This window comes from Colobus angolensis, unplaced genomic scaffold, assembly GCF_000951035.1.
Source record: "Colobus angolensis palliatus isolate OR3802 unplaced genomic scaffold, Cang.pa_1.0 Scaffold58, whole genome shotgun sequence".
NCBI classification, from domain to species: Eukaryota; Metazoa; Chordata; class Mammalia; order Primates; family Cercopithecidae; genus Colobus; species Colobus angolensis.
In genome coordinates this window covers 10,373,939-10,389,948 of record NW_012119376.1, presented here as the reverse complement: position 1 = coordinate 10,389,948, position 16,010 = coordinate 10,373,939, and the positions used below count along the sequence as shown (strand labels likewise).

General features: G+C 42.4%; 1 protein-coding gene across 3 annotated transcripts in view; it reads right to left on the bottom strand.

Moving 5' to 3' along the window:
* ALDH8A1 (aldehyde dehydrogenase 8 family, member A1) overlaps positions 1-15,678 on the bottom strand; it is a 32,401-nt gene extending 16,723 nt beyond the window's left edge. For 2 of the 3 annotated variants that reach the window (XM_011962118.1, XM_011962120.1), the window contains exons 1-4: positions 15,472-15,678; positions 9,430-9,577; positions 8,004-8,159; positions 5,110-5,259 (exon numbers count right to left, since the gene is read on the bottom strand). In XM_011962118.1, the coding sequence (XP_011817508.1) occupies positions 5,110-5,259; positions 8,004-8,159; positions 9,430-9,577; positions 15,472-15,609 (592 nt within the window). In that variant the 5' untranslated portion in view covers positions 15,610-15,678. The remainder of the gene's footprint in view (positions 1-5,109; positions 5,260-8,003; positions 8,160-9,429; positions 9,578-15,471) is intronic. The other variant, XM_011962119.1, reaches the window with a different exon arrangement.
* Positions 15,679-16,010: the final 332 nt, after the last annotated feature.

Below are 16,010 nucleotides of genomic sequence, written 5' to 3'. Positions count from 1 at the left end.
TGTTAGACTTTATCAATCCTGAAGGCAAAAAATGAATGGAATCACTGCTAATGTTCACAGTAGTTTCTTGGGTTTTTTTTTTTTTTTTTTTTTTTTTTGAGACAGAGTGTCTCGCTCTGTCACCCAGGCTGGAGTGCAGTGGCGCTATCTCAGCTCACTGCAACCTCCACCTCCTGGGTTCAAAAGATTCTCCTGCCTCAGCCTCCCAAGTTGCTAGGATTACAGGCATGCACCACCATGCCTGGCTAAATTTTTATATTTTTTTAGTAGAGAGGGGATTTCATCATGTTGTCCAGGCTGGTCTCGAACTCCTGACCTCAAGTGATCTGCCCACCTCAGCCTCCCAAAGTACTAGGATTACAGGCATGAGCCACTGCACCCGGCCTATCCATGTGTTTTCTGGACTTACTTGTTCATTGTCTGCACACAACTAGAAGGTACACTAGCTAAGGGCAGAAACAGTATCTGTTCTTTGCTCTCCATTGTATACTCTGTGCCACAGCCTAGTTTGGCATTGAGAAATAAAAATAAAATCCTAAGCTCCCCCAGTTCACTGAATAGACCCTCTCTTGGCCAAAGGGATACCAGAGAAACCTTAAAAACGGAATTCCCAGCCATTATAGGATGAGAGGTCAAACATGCCATAGTATGACCCTTTCTTATTAATCTTTAACCAGAATTCTTTCCTGAGTGTAAGCAGAAACCAGCTCTAAAAAACAAGAAATGGACAACCTATTCCTTTATCACCTTTAGCTAACCATCTGAAACTGCAACCAAATTTTCCTCTCTCTTTGCAGTTTGGATGTGGCAGCTCACCAGTCTCACAACGCATCCCTTCCTAAAAACTGACCACCATCTCTGGACTGGTTTTGGCCAACTTGCCGAGGGTATGTCGTGAGGGTTTTCATGTCCTCTGCTTCACCTTTTGACGTCAGATGACCAAAAACTCCACCCTCAGAACATGCTAAGGCTACCATCTTTTTGAGCAGGTGATCCAGTGAAGACACATGAAGCTCTCCTGTGCGTGCACCTGTTTCCCCTTTCATAAATATTCATGACTCCTCCCATATCTTACTGAGCATGAATATTCAGCCACCCTGCTCAGGAAAATTTCTGTTCCCTTTACCCCTCCTCCAAGTACTTGTTCTCCACTTTGGGCAGAGGCTACGCTTCCCAGCCAGCAAGATGGCCAGTCTGCAGGCTGCAATGCTTTACAAGAAATAAAACCCTCCTTTCCAAATGCACGAACCTTATGATTCTCAGTTGATAGCACATGGAACTCAGACTAGTAAATGCAAACATTAGATAGGGCGCTTACTGTGGGCTCGCCACTGCTATCCGTGACTCACACGCTTCAGGCCTCACAACAGCCTTAGGAGACAGGTAGTTTCATTACACTTAGTTCACCAGGAAGCAATTTGAGGCAAAGTGAGATTGAATAACAACCAGTAAGCAGCAAAGCCAGCAGGTTAATGACTGTTACGTAAATGAATGAGTGAATGAATGCTTAGTGTACATTATTCAAATTAGAAATGGTTCATGAATGAGGAAGTTTTAAAAAGAAAATCATCTCTATAATGTCCAAAAAGAAAGTCCTCTGTATCATCACGCTGTGTCTAGGCAGTTCTCAGGACTGGCCTAAGTGTTGCATCTCTGTACCCAATGTGCACATTTGTTGAAATCTAACTTAGGTCAGTCCCAGATTGTAGGTCACTGTCAGACGAGTGGCTGGCACCATGTGAGAGCACCCCGGCTCTGGGTTGGGGCAAAGAAAAGTGTGGAAGGAGAGGCTCTCCCTTGGGATGAAACAAGGACAAGTTTCCCACAGTTTCCTGGGCGGGGCCCAGCATCTCCACCAGTGATGGGGTGTGCATGTGGGTGAATGGGGTGTGGGGCAGGAGGGGGTGGACTGTTAGACTTTATCAATCCTGAAGGCAAAAAATGAATGGAATCACTGCTAATGTTCACAGTAGTTTCTTGGGTTTTTTTTTTTTTTTTTTTTTTTTTTTTTGAGACAGAGTGTCTCGCTCTGTCACCCAGGCTGGAGCGCAGTGGCGCTATCTCAGCTCACTGCAACCTCCACCTCCCAGGTTCAAGCGATTCCCCTGCCTCAGCCTCCTGAGTAGCTGGGACTACAGGCACCCGCCACCCCTGGTTAATTTTTTTGTATTTTAGTGGAGACGGGGTTTCACCATGTTGGCCAGGATGGTCTTGATCTCCTGACCTCCTGATCTGCCCACCTCCACCTCCCAAAGTGCTGGGAGTGCAGACATGAGCCACCACGTCCGGCCCACAGTAGCATTTTAACCGAGTGTGAGAGAGAATGCAGAAGCACTGCATATTTATCCCCACGGTGAAATGAGCCCATGCGGCAGTGAACTGCCTTCCCCTCGATGGTATTAACATTTTGATTACATTCCCTTGGGCTTGGATGCTAATGTCGGCTGGCCATTATTTCCCAGTACCATTTTGACGTTTTATCCAGAAATTAATGGAATTTTTCTCAAGATATCTGCCCTCTAACTTGAAGAGATTCTGGTGATAAGAGAAGGAAAGCAGTTTAATTGACAAATAACAATTTAGCAAAACTCAGGGGAGGTGGCTAACAGACAAGTTAGGAACAGACGAGAACAGACTAGAAAGAAACCCCTCAAATGCAGGGGCTTGGCAGGCTGGCAACAAGAAGAATTTTAGGCTTAAATAGAGCACACACACACACCCTCACACACACACACATCCCCTGTCCCACACCCACACACACACGTTCCCTACCCCCCCACACACACACCCTCACACACACACACATCCCCTGTCCCACACCCACACACACACGTTCCCTACCCCCCCACACACACACCCTCACACACACATCCCCCACCCCACCACCCCACACAGCTAATGGGAAGGGCCAGGAAAATGCGGTCAGTGGGCACTCTGGAAATTAGGGCAAATATTTGATGCCCCCAAGAAACAATGACTATTCCAGGAATCCCACAGAAGTATTCACTGTGTCCTTTTAAAAATGAGTTTATTTCAAAGGAAGGTTATCCGTCAAGTCTGTTTAAATGCCCAGGACTAGAGGAGTTAACTCTTTAAACATCCAGAATGAATTAGTTATTTTCGCTTTTCCCTCCCCTACTAAAAGCTTCTCTTACATTACTCTAAAGCAGATGACACAGAGGTGGTTCACATTCCTCCCAATCCCAGTGGAGAAACCGAGGGCTCAAGAGAGGAGCAAGGTGAAGATGACACGCTATATTTGTCAGGGGAGGAAGTTTCAGCCCATGGAGGAAAGAGGAGAAGGGTTGTCTTAGTTTCATGGGCTTATTAGTCCACAAGAAATGAGATCAATGCTGTGCAGAGGTGGAAACAGAAACTCTCATGCAGGCCAGATTCAGGACAGACCAGCTGGGAAAGATAACTCATCATTGAACCAGACGTGCTTGGTTTCAGGAGAGAGCAGTTCAGGGAACACGGTTCTGCGGCACCCCCCCTGCCTCCAAGTCCCAGGAGAGGGGAAGCCCCAGGCCTAGTTCACTCTGGGGAACCTGCAGTCACCAGGCAGGGAAGAAATATGTCGTGCCTTTGCAGACACCACAGACTTCATTTTACAAAGAATGGGATTAGACCGTGGGGTCTTTTGTAGAGGAGGAACATGGGAAGGGTCGGCACTTTTAAATTATATACCCCGCCCTACTCCCTCCACCTCGAAGCCTGGGATCTCCATAGATGACAACCCAGGGTCCTAGGCTGGAAGGCCTCATTCCTCTGGAGGACTCTGGCATCCTAAGGCCCAGTGCCGTTCCCTAAACAGCCTCAGTTTGGAGCCATCATCTTCTTCGTGGAATAAAGAACTGGCTAGGGTTTACTGGAAGTTAATGTGTCTGTCTGTGCTTCTAAGAAAGGTGTTCTGAAGAGGGAGAGAGGCATGAGCTCTTACCCACCGGGCATTCTGTGGATACAGGAGAGCCCAGCAGTGCCCCTCTAAGAGCTGAAAGGCAGCAAGGAAAGACTCAGCTAGAAAGACGGTGAGTCTGTCCCCACCACCCAGCACTCCTGCCCTAGCTGTGGGGTGACATGGCCAAATGACCTTATATGAAGGGGACTTCTCACAGGAGGGCTACTGGGGTCTCCCGCCTGCTACCTTGAAACAGTGCCAGCCTGTGCCTGTGCGGAGCTACACCCCAGAACAAAACCAGGAGCGCATCCTGAATGTGGTCAATAAACTATTGGCAGAAAAAGAACAAGGAGCAAACGTGTGAACCTTGATATGCTAGGAAGAGGCCATACTGTATTAGCTTTCCAGTAGCGGTCCCAAAGGCAGGGAAAACTGAAGGATGTATATTTAGAACTCTTAAAATCGGGTTACTTCTACTAGGTAACCTATAGCTAAGCACACTATAGGTGTACCTAGCAATATTCTTATTGTCATCAAGATTAACTTGTGATTCCAACTTAAGATTTTATTTTATTATTATTATTATTTAGTTTTTTATTTTTTTATTTTTTTGAGACAGAGTCTTCCTCCGTCGCCCAGGCTGGAGTGCAGTGGTGCAATTTCAGCTCACTGCAAGCTCTGCCTCCCAGGTTCATGCCATTCTCCTGCCTCAGCCTCCCAAATAGCTGGTACTACAGGTGCTCGCCACCATGCCTGGATAATTTTTTGTATTTTTAGTAGAGATGGGGTTTCACCATATCAGCCAGGATGGTCTCGATCTCCTGACCTCATGATCCACCCGCCTCGGCCTCCCAAAGTGCTGGGATTACAGGCGTGAGCCACCGCGCCCGGCCCAAACTTAAGATTTTAATGGACTCTCTGGAGCAGGTTGGTGTCTTTGATTTGATGGGGCTGTTTAAGTCTGTGTCACTATTGTGCTGCCAGTGGCCCACCCTGGGGAGTGGAACTCGCCTGCAGTAGCACCGTTCTGGCGTTGAAGACAGGAAGCAGGATGAGGGAACCCTGTGGGTGGAGGGGATTTCCCAGACAAGGATCAGAAGACAAAGCCCAAGACGTCACTGGAATCAATTGTGCTGCTGAGTGGAAGACTTCTATAAAATATAGCTTTGCTCCAACTCTGTGCCTGCCCCCCAACCCCAACACCTAATTACCTGCTTTACCCAGGAGTGTGCACAACATCCACGCCGTCACTGAAGTCAGCTCACTGGGTTTGGCCACCACAGTGTTCCCTGCAGCCATCGCTGGAGCTATCTTCCAGGTCAGCAAGTAGAGTGGCAAATTCCACGGGCTGATTAGACCAGCTAAGGGATGACAGCAGAAGCACTGCCTGTGACAGCACACCCCTCTGAGGCAGACTGGCTAAGTGGGGTTATTAACGCAAAACTCCTTCATGCTGCAGGAAACTTAGCTTACTCTTCTAACTTCTTCCCAAGCTTTGCTTATATGTAGCCACCTTCAGGGAAATGAGTCTAAAATATATTCCAAGCAACTGCACCTTTTAAAACAGAGTGAAGTCAATATGATTTACCCATTTCTTGATGGTTCATGATTATGAACAACAGCAATACAAACTCCAGAGCTAAAGAGTTGTCACCTATCATATAGTGAAAGGAATATAAATCATTCTATTATAAAGGTACATGCACGCATATGTTCATTGCAGCACTTTGCTATTCACAATAGCAATAGCAAAGACATGGAATCAACCCAAATGCTCATCAGTAATACACTGGATAAAGAAAATGGGGTACATATACACCATTGAATACTATGCAGCCATAAAAAGGAACGAGATCGTGTCCTTTGCAGGCACATGGATGAAGGTAGAAGCCATTATCCTTAGCAAACTAACACAGGAGCAGAAAACCAAACACCTGAATGTTCTCACTTATAAGTGGGAGCTGAACAATGAGAACACATGGACACAGGGAAAGGAACAACACACACCAGGGCCTGTCAGGGGAAGGTCGGGGGAAGAGCATTAGGATAAAGAGCAAATGCATGCCGGGCTTGATACCTAGGTGGTGGGTTGATAGGTGCAGCAAACCACCATGGCACACATTTACCTATGTAACAAACCTGCACATCCTGCACATGTCCCCTGGAACTTCAAAAAAATATAAAAAATTAAAAAACCGTTGTCACCTATTACTAAACAGTTCCAGAATGTGAGGCATTTTGGGATTTATAGACTGAGCTTTACTTTTTCAAAAACGTCTCCTTCCTCATTATTTTAACTGTCTGGCTGTTATTTCTTCTAACATGTTTCTTTACCTTTATTTCAAATCTGTTGTGGGTTGAGACATAAAATCTCAAGCTTTATATAATTATTCATAAAATGGGGGTCAATAGGTTCGGAGTATTCCTTGTGAGGGCCCTCCTATCAGTAAAGCCAATAACCTTTGGTGCATGGACTGTGACATCCATTTTGGCTAAATATTTTTAAATAAAAATTCCCTCTAGATTATCACTTGTATCCTGATCAGAGAGATTTGCTGGATGAATAATGTAATCAGTAGCTAGAATGTGTCTCCATGCAATATTCTGAAACTATCCAGGTTTCCAACCACAAAACACACAAATATAAAAATCTACCTTCTGAAAGGAAATTGATTCACCTTATTGTATACTCTTCCCTCAAGCCTGTGCTATGAAAGTAAAAGCACCTCTTAGATTATTACATTTCCCATTGAAAAATCCATTCTTCAGGGGATTAAAAATATTTTTGCAGCAAAATGTATTAGCACGCTTCTTAGGAGGAGGTAGAGCTTTCCACAATGCCTTGAAAACATAATTTCTGAAGATTTCAAGGAACCAAAGCAATGAGATGTCCCAATTTATTTTTCCTTTTAACTTATAGTCATAAAATGTAACAAGTTAAAAAAAGATTGTTTTTTTCTCCGAGGAAACAATGACATCTAGTGGAAAGTTTTAGTCATCGCAGACATTTATTTACACGTTCCTCCAAAGGTCAAGAGGCAAAGGAATGCATGAAGTAAGATAATTCTCAGTAGAGGCTTATTTATCACGTACCTGGCACCATACTACATGCCCTACGCTTATTAATTTATTTAATACTCATAAATAGCTCTTCCTCTTTTTTTTCTTTTGAGACGGAGTCTCGCTCTATCACCCAGGCTGGAGTGCAGTGGCGCGATCTCAGCTCACTGCAACCTCCGACTCCCGGGTTCAACCGACTCTCCTGTCTCAGCCTCCCGAGTAGCTGTTGGAGATGGAGCCTCACTCTTGTCGCCCAGGCTGGAGTACAATGGCACGATCTTGGCTCACTGAAACCTCAGCCTCCCGGGTTCAAGTGATTCTCTCTGCCTCAGCCTTCCAAGTAGCTGGGATTGCAGGCGCCCCACCACATCCAGCTAATTTTTTGTATTTTTAGTAGAGACAGGGTTTTGCCATGTTGACCAGGCTGGTCTCGAACTCCTGACCTCAGATGATACACCCACCTTGGCCTCCCAAAGTGCTGGGATTGCAGGTGTGAGCCACTGCGCCCAGCCTGTTTTTTCCTTTTTTAAATATAAGTAGAAAAAAAAAAAATCCTAGCATGTGAATTTACGTATTTACTCTTAGCATCATTCTTTTCCCTATGATTTTCCAAGATAATGTTCCAGGAATAAGTCGAGAACATGAGGCCTGACATGGTAGCTCATGCCTGTAATCCCAGCACTTGGGGAGGCCAAGATGGGAGGATCACTTGAGGTCAGGAGTCCGAGACTAGCCTGGCCAACATGGTGAAACCCTGTCTCTACTAAAAATACAAAAATTAGCTAGGTGTGGTGGCTAGTGAGCCGAGATCATGCCACTGCACTCCAGCCTGAGCTACAGAGACTCTGTTTAAAAAAAAAAAAGTAGGGAATTTGACACAAAGAAAATAAACTAGAAATAGATTTTTTAGGCCAATGGATTTTAGGTAAAAGAAAAATATCAGCTCTTCCTTTTCCTTAGCCTGTTCCTTGAGGACAATGACATAGAATGTTGTGAGCATCTGCAAGCATAACCGGGAGGCAGGCTCTCACCGAACAGCACCTACCGACTCCCACCGGGGTCCGAACCGTGTAGTGCATGCAGCCCAGGTGGTCCATCTGCGTGCACTCTGACGTGTGGTGCAGGATGGAGGAAGCGAAGAACCTGAAGTTCTGCACAGACCGGGGAATGTCCATGGTTCTTGCCAGTGCTAAGGTTTTCCCTGTAAGAAGCAAACAACATAAAGCACTATCGGCTAATGGGGACACTCTATCCGTCAGCTTCCACCGCCCACGTGGCCCAGCTCACACTGAAACGGCCTGGATTCCTTCTAGCCTGGGGCAGGCATTCCTTGACCTCACAAAGACTTGATCATGGTTTGATAAAACCATAAAATATTTAGGTATAAGGTTGGAAACTGAAGTGGGGGGTTAAAATTGAGTCAATAGTCTTTGTTTTGTGGACTGAATACATCATTCTCATCCTCAGTTTGCCAGATGCTACCACTTCGCCCACACAAACTCTTGCAATTCAGTCACCAGGCTTTGTACCTGTGACAAAGGCACTGAAATATGGGTGTTAGGACAGTTGTATTTGCACAGCAGGAAACGAAACACTTTCATGCACATGGAATGCGTATTTCATGACCTCCCAACACATGGTAGAGTCATCAGAAGGGCGGCTGGGAACTCCCTGGCACGGGATGCTGTGTGGCACCTGCTCGCCCATCACATGCCCTGCATGTCCTAGCTCCTGGATGGAGTAGAAAGAGAAGCAGAAGCTTACCTGGACTGCTACTGAGTTCTCTTTAGCGATGTAGGGAGACCTGCCAGGAACACCAACAGAGAACTATTTCTTTTTAAATGGCTTGGACTCAGGCTGCTTTCTAATTTGGGCTTGGTTTACAGCACACATATAACTTTTAAAACTCTTGCCTTATCCTAACAGATATTCTTGCAAACATTTACAGATATTTACTCCATTACCCTGACCTCAGGGAAGGAGTGGAAAAAAAATCAGAAAATGTATCGGGAGTGGAATGGTGACTGACATATCAGAAAAAAAGAAAAAAAAAGAAAACATCCTAAATAACCTGACTGCATACCTGCTTTTCGAATTATCTTTGCTTTGAAATTTTCTGCTTAGAATGAGTAGGAGACTGCATGATCAGCCCTAGTTCTTCATCTCTCCCTATGTCCATGCCCTTTGCTGTATATATTTGTACTTCCTTTCATCCAATGGACAGAGTATATTTCTTTGCCCCTCAGCTTTTGGGTCCAGCCATGTGACTTTCTCTGGCCATCTGAATGAGATGGGGTGGGCCAGCTGCAAATCCTGGCCTTCCCAGGCCTGGAGCAGGAGAGGGTTTGCTCTCCACTTCTACTGTTGCCAGAGGAGCAGGCATATGGGCTGTCTCGATGGCCCCAGGAGGGGTAACAGGAATAATCAGAGATGCCCTGAGTCCCAGGTTACAGTTAAGAGGCAACTCTCACCTTGGTCTTTAGACTCGGCCTGGGCAAACTCCTCCAACGACTGCTCCAGCAAATCCGCCACCTGGTTCAGGACCCGCGAGCGCTCCTGGGGGCTGCGGGATGACCAGCCGGGAAAGGCTTCTCTGGCGGCCTTGACCGCGGCTTCAATCTTTGAGGAGCAAATGGGAAAGAGGGTCACCTTAAAGCTGTTGCTCCTGAGGGGATGGATGAAACCAGAATCCTCAGGTGTCCATACACCTCATTTTTTTGTTGTTGTTTTTTTAGACGGATTCTCACTCCATAGTCCAGCCTGGAGTGCAATGGCGCAATTTTGGCTCACTGCAACCTCTGCCTCCGGAGTTCAAGTGATTCTCCCACCTCAGCTTCCCGAGTAGCTGGGATTACAGGCATGGCTAATTTTGTATTTTTAGTAGAAATGCGGTTTCACCATGCTGACCAGGCTGGTCTCGAACTCCTGAATGCAAGAGATCCACTTGCCTCGGCCTCCTAAAATGCTGGGATTACAGGTGTGAGCCACCGTGCCTGGCCCACACCTAATTTTGAATATTCAGCATGCCCCAGTGTTGGGCCACCCACCAAGTAAATGACACAGGTGTTTACATAACCAGCAAAGGAGGGGTACCATGGAAACAAAGAAACACTCCATTTCAACCAATGCATCCTGAATGTGGTAATCAGAGCATTAGAAAGAAGCTATTTGAATTTTAACAGATGTACATTTTCAATCACTTCAGAAACTAGAATTTTTAAAAATATTGTGGGCCAGGAGTGATGGCTCATGCCTGTAATATTAGCACTTTGGGAGGCTGGATTGGGAGGATCTCTTGAGCCCAGGAGTTTGAGACCAGCTTGGTCAACATAGTGAGACCCTGTCTCTACACAAAGTTTTTTTTTAAAAAAATTAGTTGGGCATGGTGGTGCATGCCTGTACTCCCAGCTACTCAGGAGGCTGAGGTGGGAGGATTACTTGAGCCCAGGAGGTAGAGGCTGTAGTGAGCTGTAATTGTGCCACTGCCCTCCAGACTAGGTGACAGACTGAGACCCTGTCTCAAAAAAATGTATATGTTATACACATATTATATATATAGTATATATATATATAGTACATATATTACAGAAGAAAATTAATCTAGATATGTGGAATCTCTAAAGCTTCTAACTCAGTTCTGACATATAAGGTCTGAAATTTTGGGTGAAATCACATCCTCAGATTGTCAATTTCACTTGAAATGACTAATTATATTCATAATTTATTGACTAATTTTTATATAAGGGAATATGCTAAATACTTTATACAAATTATTTTATTTAAGTCCTTTTAAAATTCTATAAAATAAGTATTTCTATGCCCAATTTACAGATGAGAAAACTGAGACACAGAAACTCAAGTAACTTGCCATAGGTCACAGCTAATAAGTGGCAGAATCAGGACTCAAACCCAGATTTTGGTGGTTCCCAGGATCACAGGTTGCTCTGCCTGCTGCCTGATTCTGCCCAGTGGAAGAGGCCTTACTGGGGAAGAGGAGATTTGTGGCTGAACAGATGGCTTGGGTACCTGCTTTTAGAGTTACATACAAAAGGAAACAATATATGTATGGGAAGGTATGGGCAGGATCAACTCATGGCCAAAATGTGATGTAGGCAAAATAATTTTCAAGTCCTCTTCTGCCTTTCTCTTCTCTCCAGCAATGTCTAAGTAATGCCTTCTCCAGAGATGACAAATCCCTAACCCGTGTCTCACTCCTCTCCTTTCTCACATGCATGAAAAATTCTTAGAATCACAGCTGTCTTCCACCACTGCACCCTGGCTCAGACTCAGAATCCTTTTCCATAGGCTTCTGGCAGCCGTGAGCATCTTTTTTGGAGGACTTGACCTGAAGCAATCTAGCCACCCGAGCCTGTGCTAGCCCTCATGCAAAACCTGACCCACACCCCTCCTTCATTTTCCTCATGCAAAGTGACTGATATGGTTAGGTTTTGTTTCTCAACCCACATCTCATCTTGAATTGTAATCCCCAGATGTCGAGGGAGGAAAGTGATTGGTTTGTGGGGGCTATTTTCCTGATAGTGAGTGAATTCTCGTGAGATCTAATGGTTTTGTAAATGATAGTTTTTCCTGGGCTTCACACGCTGTCTCGCCTGCCGCCAGACATGCCTGCTTCCCCTTCAGCCATGATTGTAAGTTTCCTGAGGCCTCCCCAGCCATGCAGAACTGTGAGTCACTTAAATCTCTTTCCTTAATAAATTACCAAGTCTTGGGTAGTATCTTTATAGCAGTGTGAGAACAAACTAATACAGTCACTTTTAGCTGAGCTGAAGTAAGGTTTAAAATGATTCTCATCTTAATTAGAAAGTTCTAGAAATATGGTGGCTTCACCTCAAAAACAATCTCGGATGTGGACCTGTAGACAGGATGGGGGAAGAGATGGCTTTAGTTTCCTCCACCACTAGCTGCAGCCATGAGGAAGCCCCACTGCCAGCCAACAAGAGGAGCATGAGGTGCATGAATTCCTACTCAATGTAACAATCTGATCTTTTTGCTATTCAGAAAATTCAAGTCCATTCATATTTTCTAAGTTTCCTTATAGCACATCTTATGTCCACGTAATATAGAATATACATTAATGTACTACATACAATAATATTAGCATAAGCTAATACATAGAAAGCATTTACTATATGCCAAGCACTAAGGGTTTTACACATATTAGTCTGTTTAATCCTCAGAATAACACTACAAAGTAGATATCATTATTATCCTCATTTTATAGATGAGGAGACTAAGCCTTGCAGAAGTTCAGCTCTAAGTCAAGGCCATGGATACCAAGTGGTGCAGCTTGTCTTTGAACCAGGCAGTCTGACTCTAGTATGTGCTTATAACTGCAATGCTATAATGCAAATGTGCTATGCACACAGGTGTGCATGTGTGTGTGCACACATGTGCACATACCAATGGATCTAAGCATCAGAGATGAGAGTGTTAGCACTGTCCTCTGTAAAATAAGGATCATAATAGAGACTTCTAGGTTGTTATAACTTGCTTCTTTGGATAAGCCATGTTAAAGGGCTTACTGAATGTACACTACCAGACTTTAAAATATACTACAAAACTATAGTAACCAAAATAGCATGGCATTGGTGTAAAAACACACACATAGACCTATGAAACAGAATAGATAATCCAGAAATAAATCCATGCATTTACAGCCAACTTGTTTTTTATAAAGCTGCCAAAAATATGCATTGGTGAAAAGATAGTCTTTCCAATAAATGGTGCTGGGAAAACTGGATAACCATATACAGAAGAATGAAACTAGACCCCTATCTCTCACCAAATCAAATAAAAACAGATTAAAGACTTAGATAGATGTTAAGACTCAAAACTTTGAAACTACTATAAGAAAACACAGGGTAAATACTTCAGGACACTGATTTGGGCAAAGATTTTTTTGGGTAAGACCTCAAAAACACAGGCAACAAAAGGAAATTAAATAAATAAATAAAACAACATTAAGCTAAAAATCTTCTGCACAACAGAGGAAACAATCAACAGAGTTAAGAGGCAACCTACAGAATGGGAGAAAATATTTGCAAACTATCCATCTGACAAGGTATTAATAATCAGAATATATAAGGAGCTTGAGCTTTTATGTATACATATACAACTAAATAGCCCGCCCCCCACAAATCCAACTTAAAAATAGGCAAATGATCTAAATACATAGTCCACAAAGGAAGACGTAGAAATGGCCAACAGGTATATAAAAAATGCTTAACATCACTAATTATTAGGGAAATGCAAGTCAAAACCACAATGAGTTATCATCTCATCCCAGTTAAAATGGCTATTATTAAAAAACAAAAAATAAAAAAGGCTGTTGAAGCTGCATAAAAAAGGGAAGACACATACACTGTTGGTGTGAAAGTAAATTAGTGCAGCCATTATGGAAAACATATGAAGGTTTCTTAAAAAAACTAAAAATAGAACAACAATATGATCCAGCAATCCCACTACTGGAAATTTATCCAAAGAAAAGGAAATCAGTATACTGAAGAGATACCTGTACCCCCATGTTTGTTGCAGCACTACTTACAATAGTCAGGATATGAACTCAACCTAATGTCTATCAACGGATGAATGGATAAAGAAAATATGGTATATATACACAATGGAATATTATTCAGCCATAAAAAGGAACAAAATCCTGTCATTTGCAGCAACACAATTTGAGCTGGAGGATATTATGTTAAGTGAAGTAAGCCAGGCACAAAAATACAAATATTACATGTTCTCACTCATATGTGGAATCTTAAAAAAGTTTATCTCATGGAGGTAGAGAGTAGAATTAGGGTTAACAGAGGCTGGGAAGGGTAGAGGAGAGGATAGAGGTTTGCTAATTAATACAAAAATATGGTTAAAAGGAATAAGTTCTAGTAGAGTGACAATAGTTAACAATAATTTATTGTATATTTCATAATAGTTAGAAGAACTATTTGGAATGTTCCCAACACCAAGAAATGATAAATGTTTAATGTGATGGAGATCCTAATTACCCTGATTTGATCATGACACACTGTCTGCATGTATCACAATGTCGCATATGCCCATAAAGATGTACAATTATTATGTATTAATTTTTTAATTTTTTTATAAAAGAGCTTAATGACTGCAAAGCACATAGCAAAAGCTGAATAAATGGGAGCCACTGTTAGCAGCATCAGCAACATTTTTCTGGGTGATGTTTTGGGAAATTGGACATGCGGTTTGTATGGTAACCATATTTTTCAAGCCGGAAAAAAACTATGACTTATAGGATCAGATAGGATATTTGGAAGTTGGATTGCTGAGAAATTGAACATATCTATTACTCTACTAGCTAGTGCATCCATACCTCACTCTATTTTCTAAAAAGGTATGAGCAGTTAACTGCAGGAAATATTTCAGCTGAATTTGTCATGTTTGTCATTTTTAACTTCACTTTGGCAAACAAGGAAGAGTGGAAAACACAAAGCTGGATTTCCCAGAGCTGTGTTAGGTCATTTGAAGCAAACAAAATTGCAGATTATAATTTAACCAATGCATTAACCAACATTTGCAAACATTAATCCCTAAGTCTAAAGGTTTATTTTAAATGCAAGACAGCTTTGAAGTATTAACAAAAGAGAAAAAAAATAGCAGTGTTCTTCAAAAAAAACTTTGTATAGAATATATATCTTTATATGAAGGCTATAATTATATTTTAAATAATCTAGTTCTTTGTGCCTTAAAAATAATAAATTATAATTCATAAGGCATTAGATGACTATATATACATCAGCTACATTTACCACTTCAGATATATTTACATTCTCAGTGCAATAATTGATAGCTAATCAAATATATCTCAAATATTTTACAAAATACTCCAAGTAAAACTAATACTACATCGCTAAAAAAATGTAAAGCATATGCCATTAAACACTTTGAATAAGAAAAAAGATGCTGTTAATTCTAACTCCAAAAATATATGGGAATTTGATTTTGAGTTTCATCATTCAGATGATTGATTTTATTTTACTAGGTATTTTGAAGACATGAGAAATTATGAGAAGACAATCTAAAATAAAGCCCACAGTTTTTTGCTTGTTTGTTTGTTTTGTAACGCTACACATTTTTTAAAATTCCATAGATATAGTGGTAAATTTAAGCAGTGCTTGGTGAAGAACAGGGAATATTTAACAACGCGATAACTCTTACAAATAATACTTTGTACTAGACACTGATTAGGAAATGTTCGAGAATTACAAAAAAAAAAAGAACTGCACACAGGGCTGTGTTAGGTTGGCTAGAAAAATGACTTACTTCTGAATATAGTAAGAGATTTGTTCTATGTATCACACAGTCCAGTTACAAGGAAAATCTTTTTAGAACTCAAATCTTCCTTCTATCATGTTTAACAATCCTACATCTTCCCCCAACTGCCTCTGCTTTTAGAAAATTGTTACCCATAATTGGCCAACATATTAAACACATTTCGGTCTTCTTTAAGTGCATATACTCACCTCATCTTTTCCACTATTTGGCACTCTGCAATACACTTCCCCTGTTGATGGGTCGTAAGAATCTATATATGAGCTACAAGGTAAAAATTTTCCATCTATGAAGTTTTCCAGCATCAAAAGTGCCTTTGTTCCAGCCATAGCAAGGAAAAATTCTGCCTTTCCTCTTTACGACTGAGCACTCAGGTTGTCCCCACCACTGTCTGGACTCCTAAGTGAGCCTCCCCCTTCCCAGCCCCCATCTCCCCTTTGCCAATCAGTGAACGTGGGAGGACACCTGACACTCTCAGAGGGCATTCCAGTCTCCAAACTCAGAACTAAGAGAGTGGCTGAATGTTTCACAGACTTCTAGTGCTTACTTGACACGGATAATTGTGTGTAAAACTAACAGCCACTTACGTATGTGTTCATAGCCCTTTAAAATCGTCAAAAGGCATCTGTGCGTGTGATTTTATCAACTTCACACTGTGAACTGTTCATTGCTCAAACACTGATTGGATGTCAGGCCCCGAAGCAAGTCCTTTACATGAATTTACTCATTT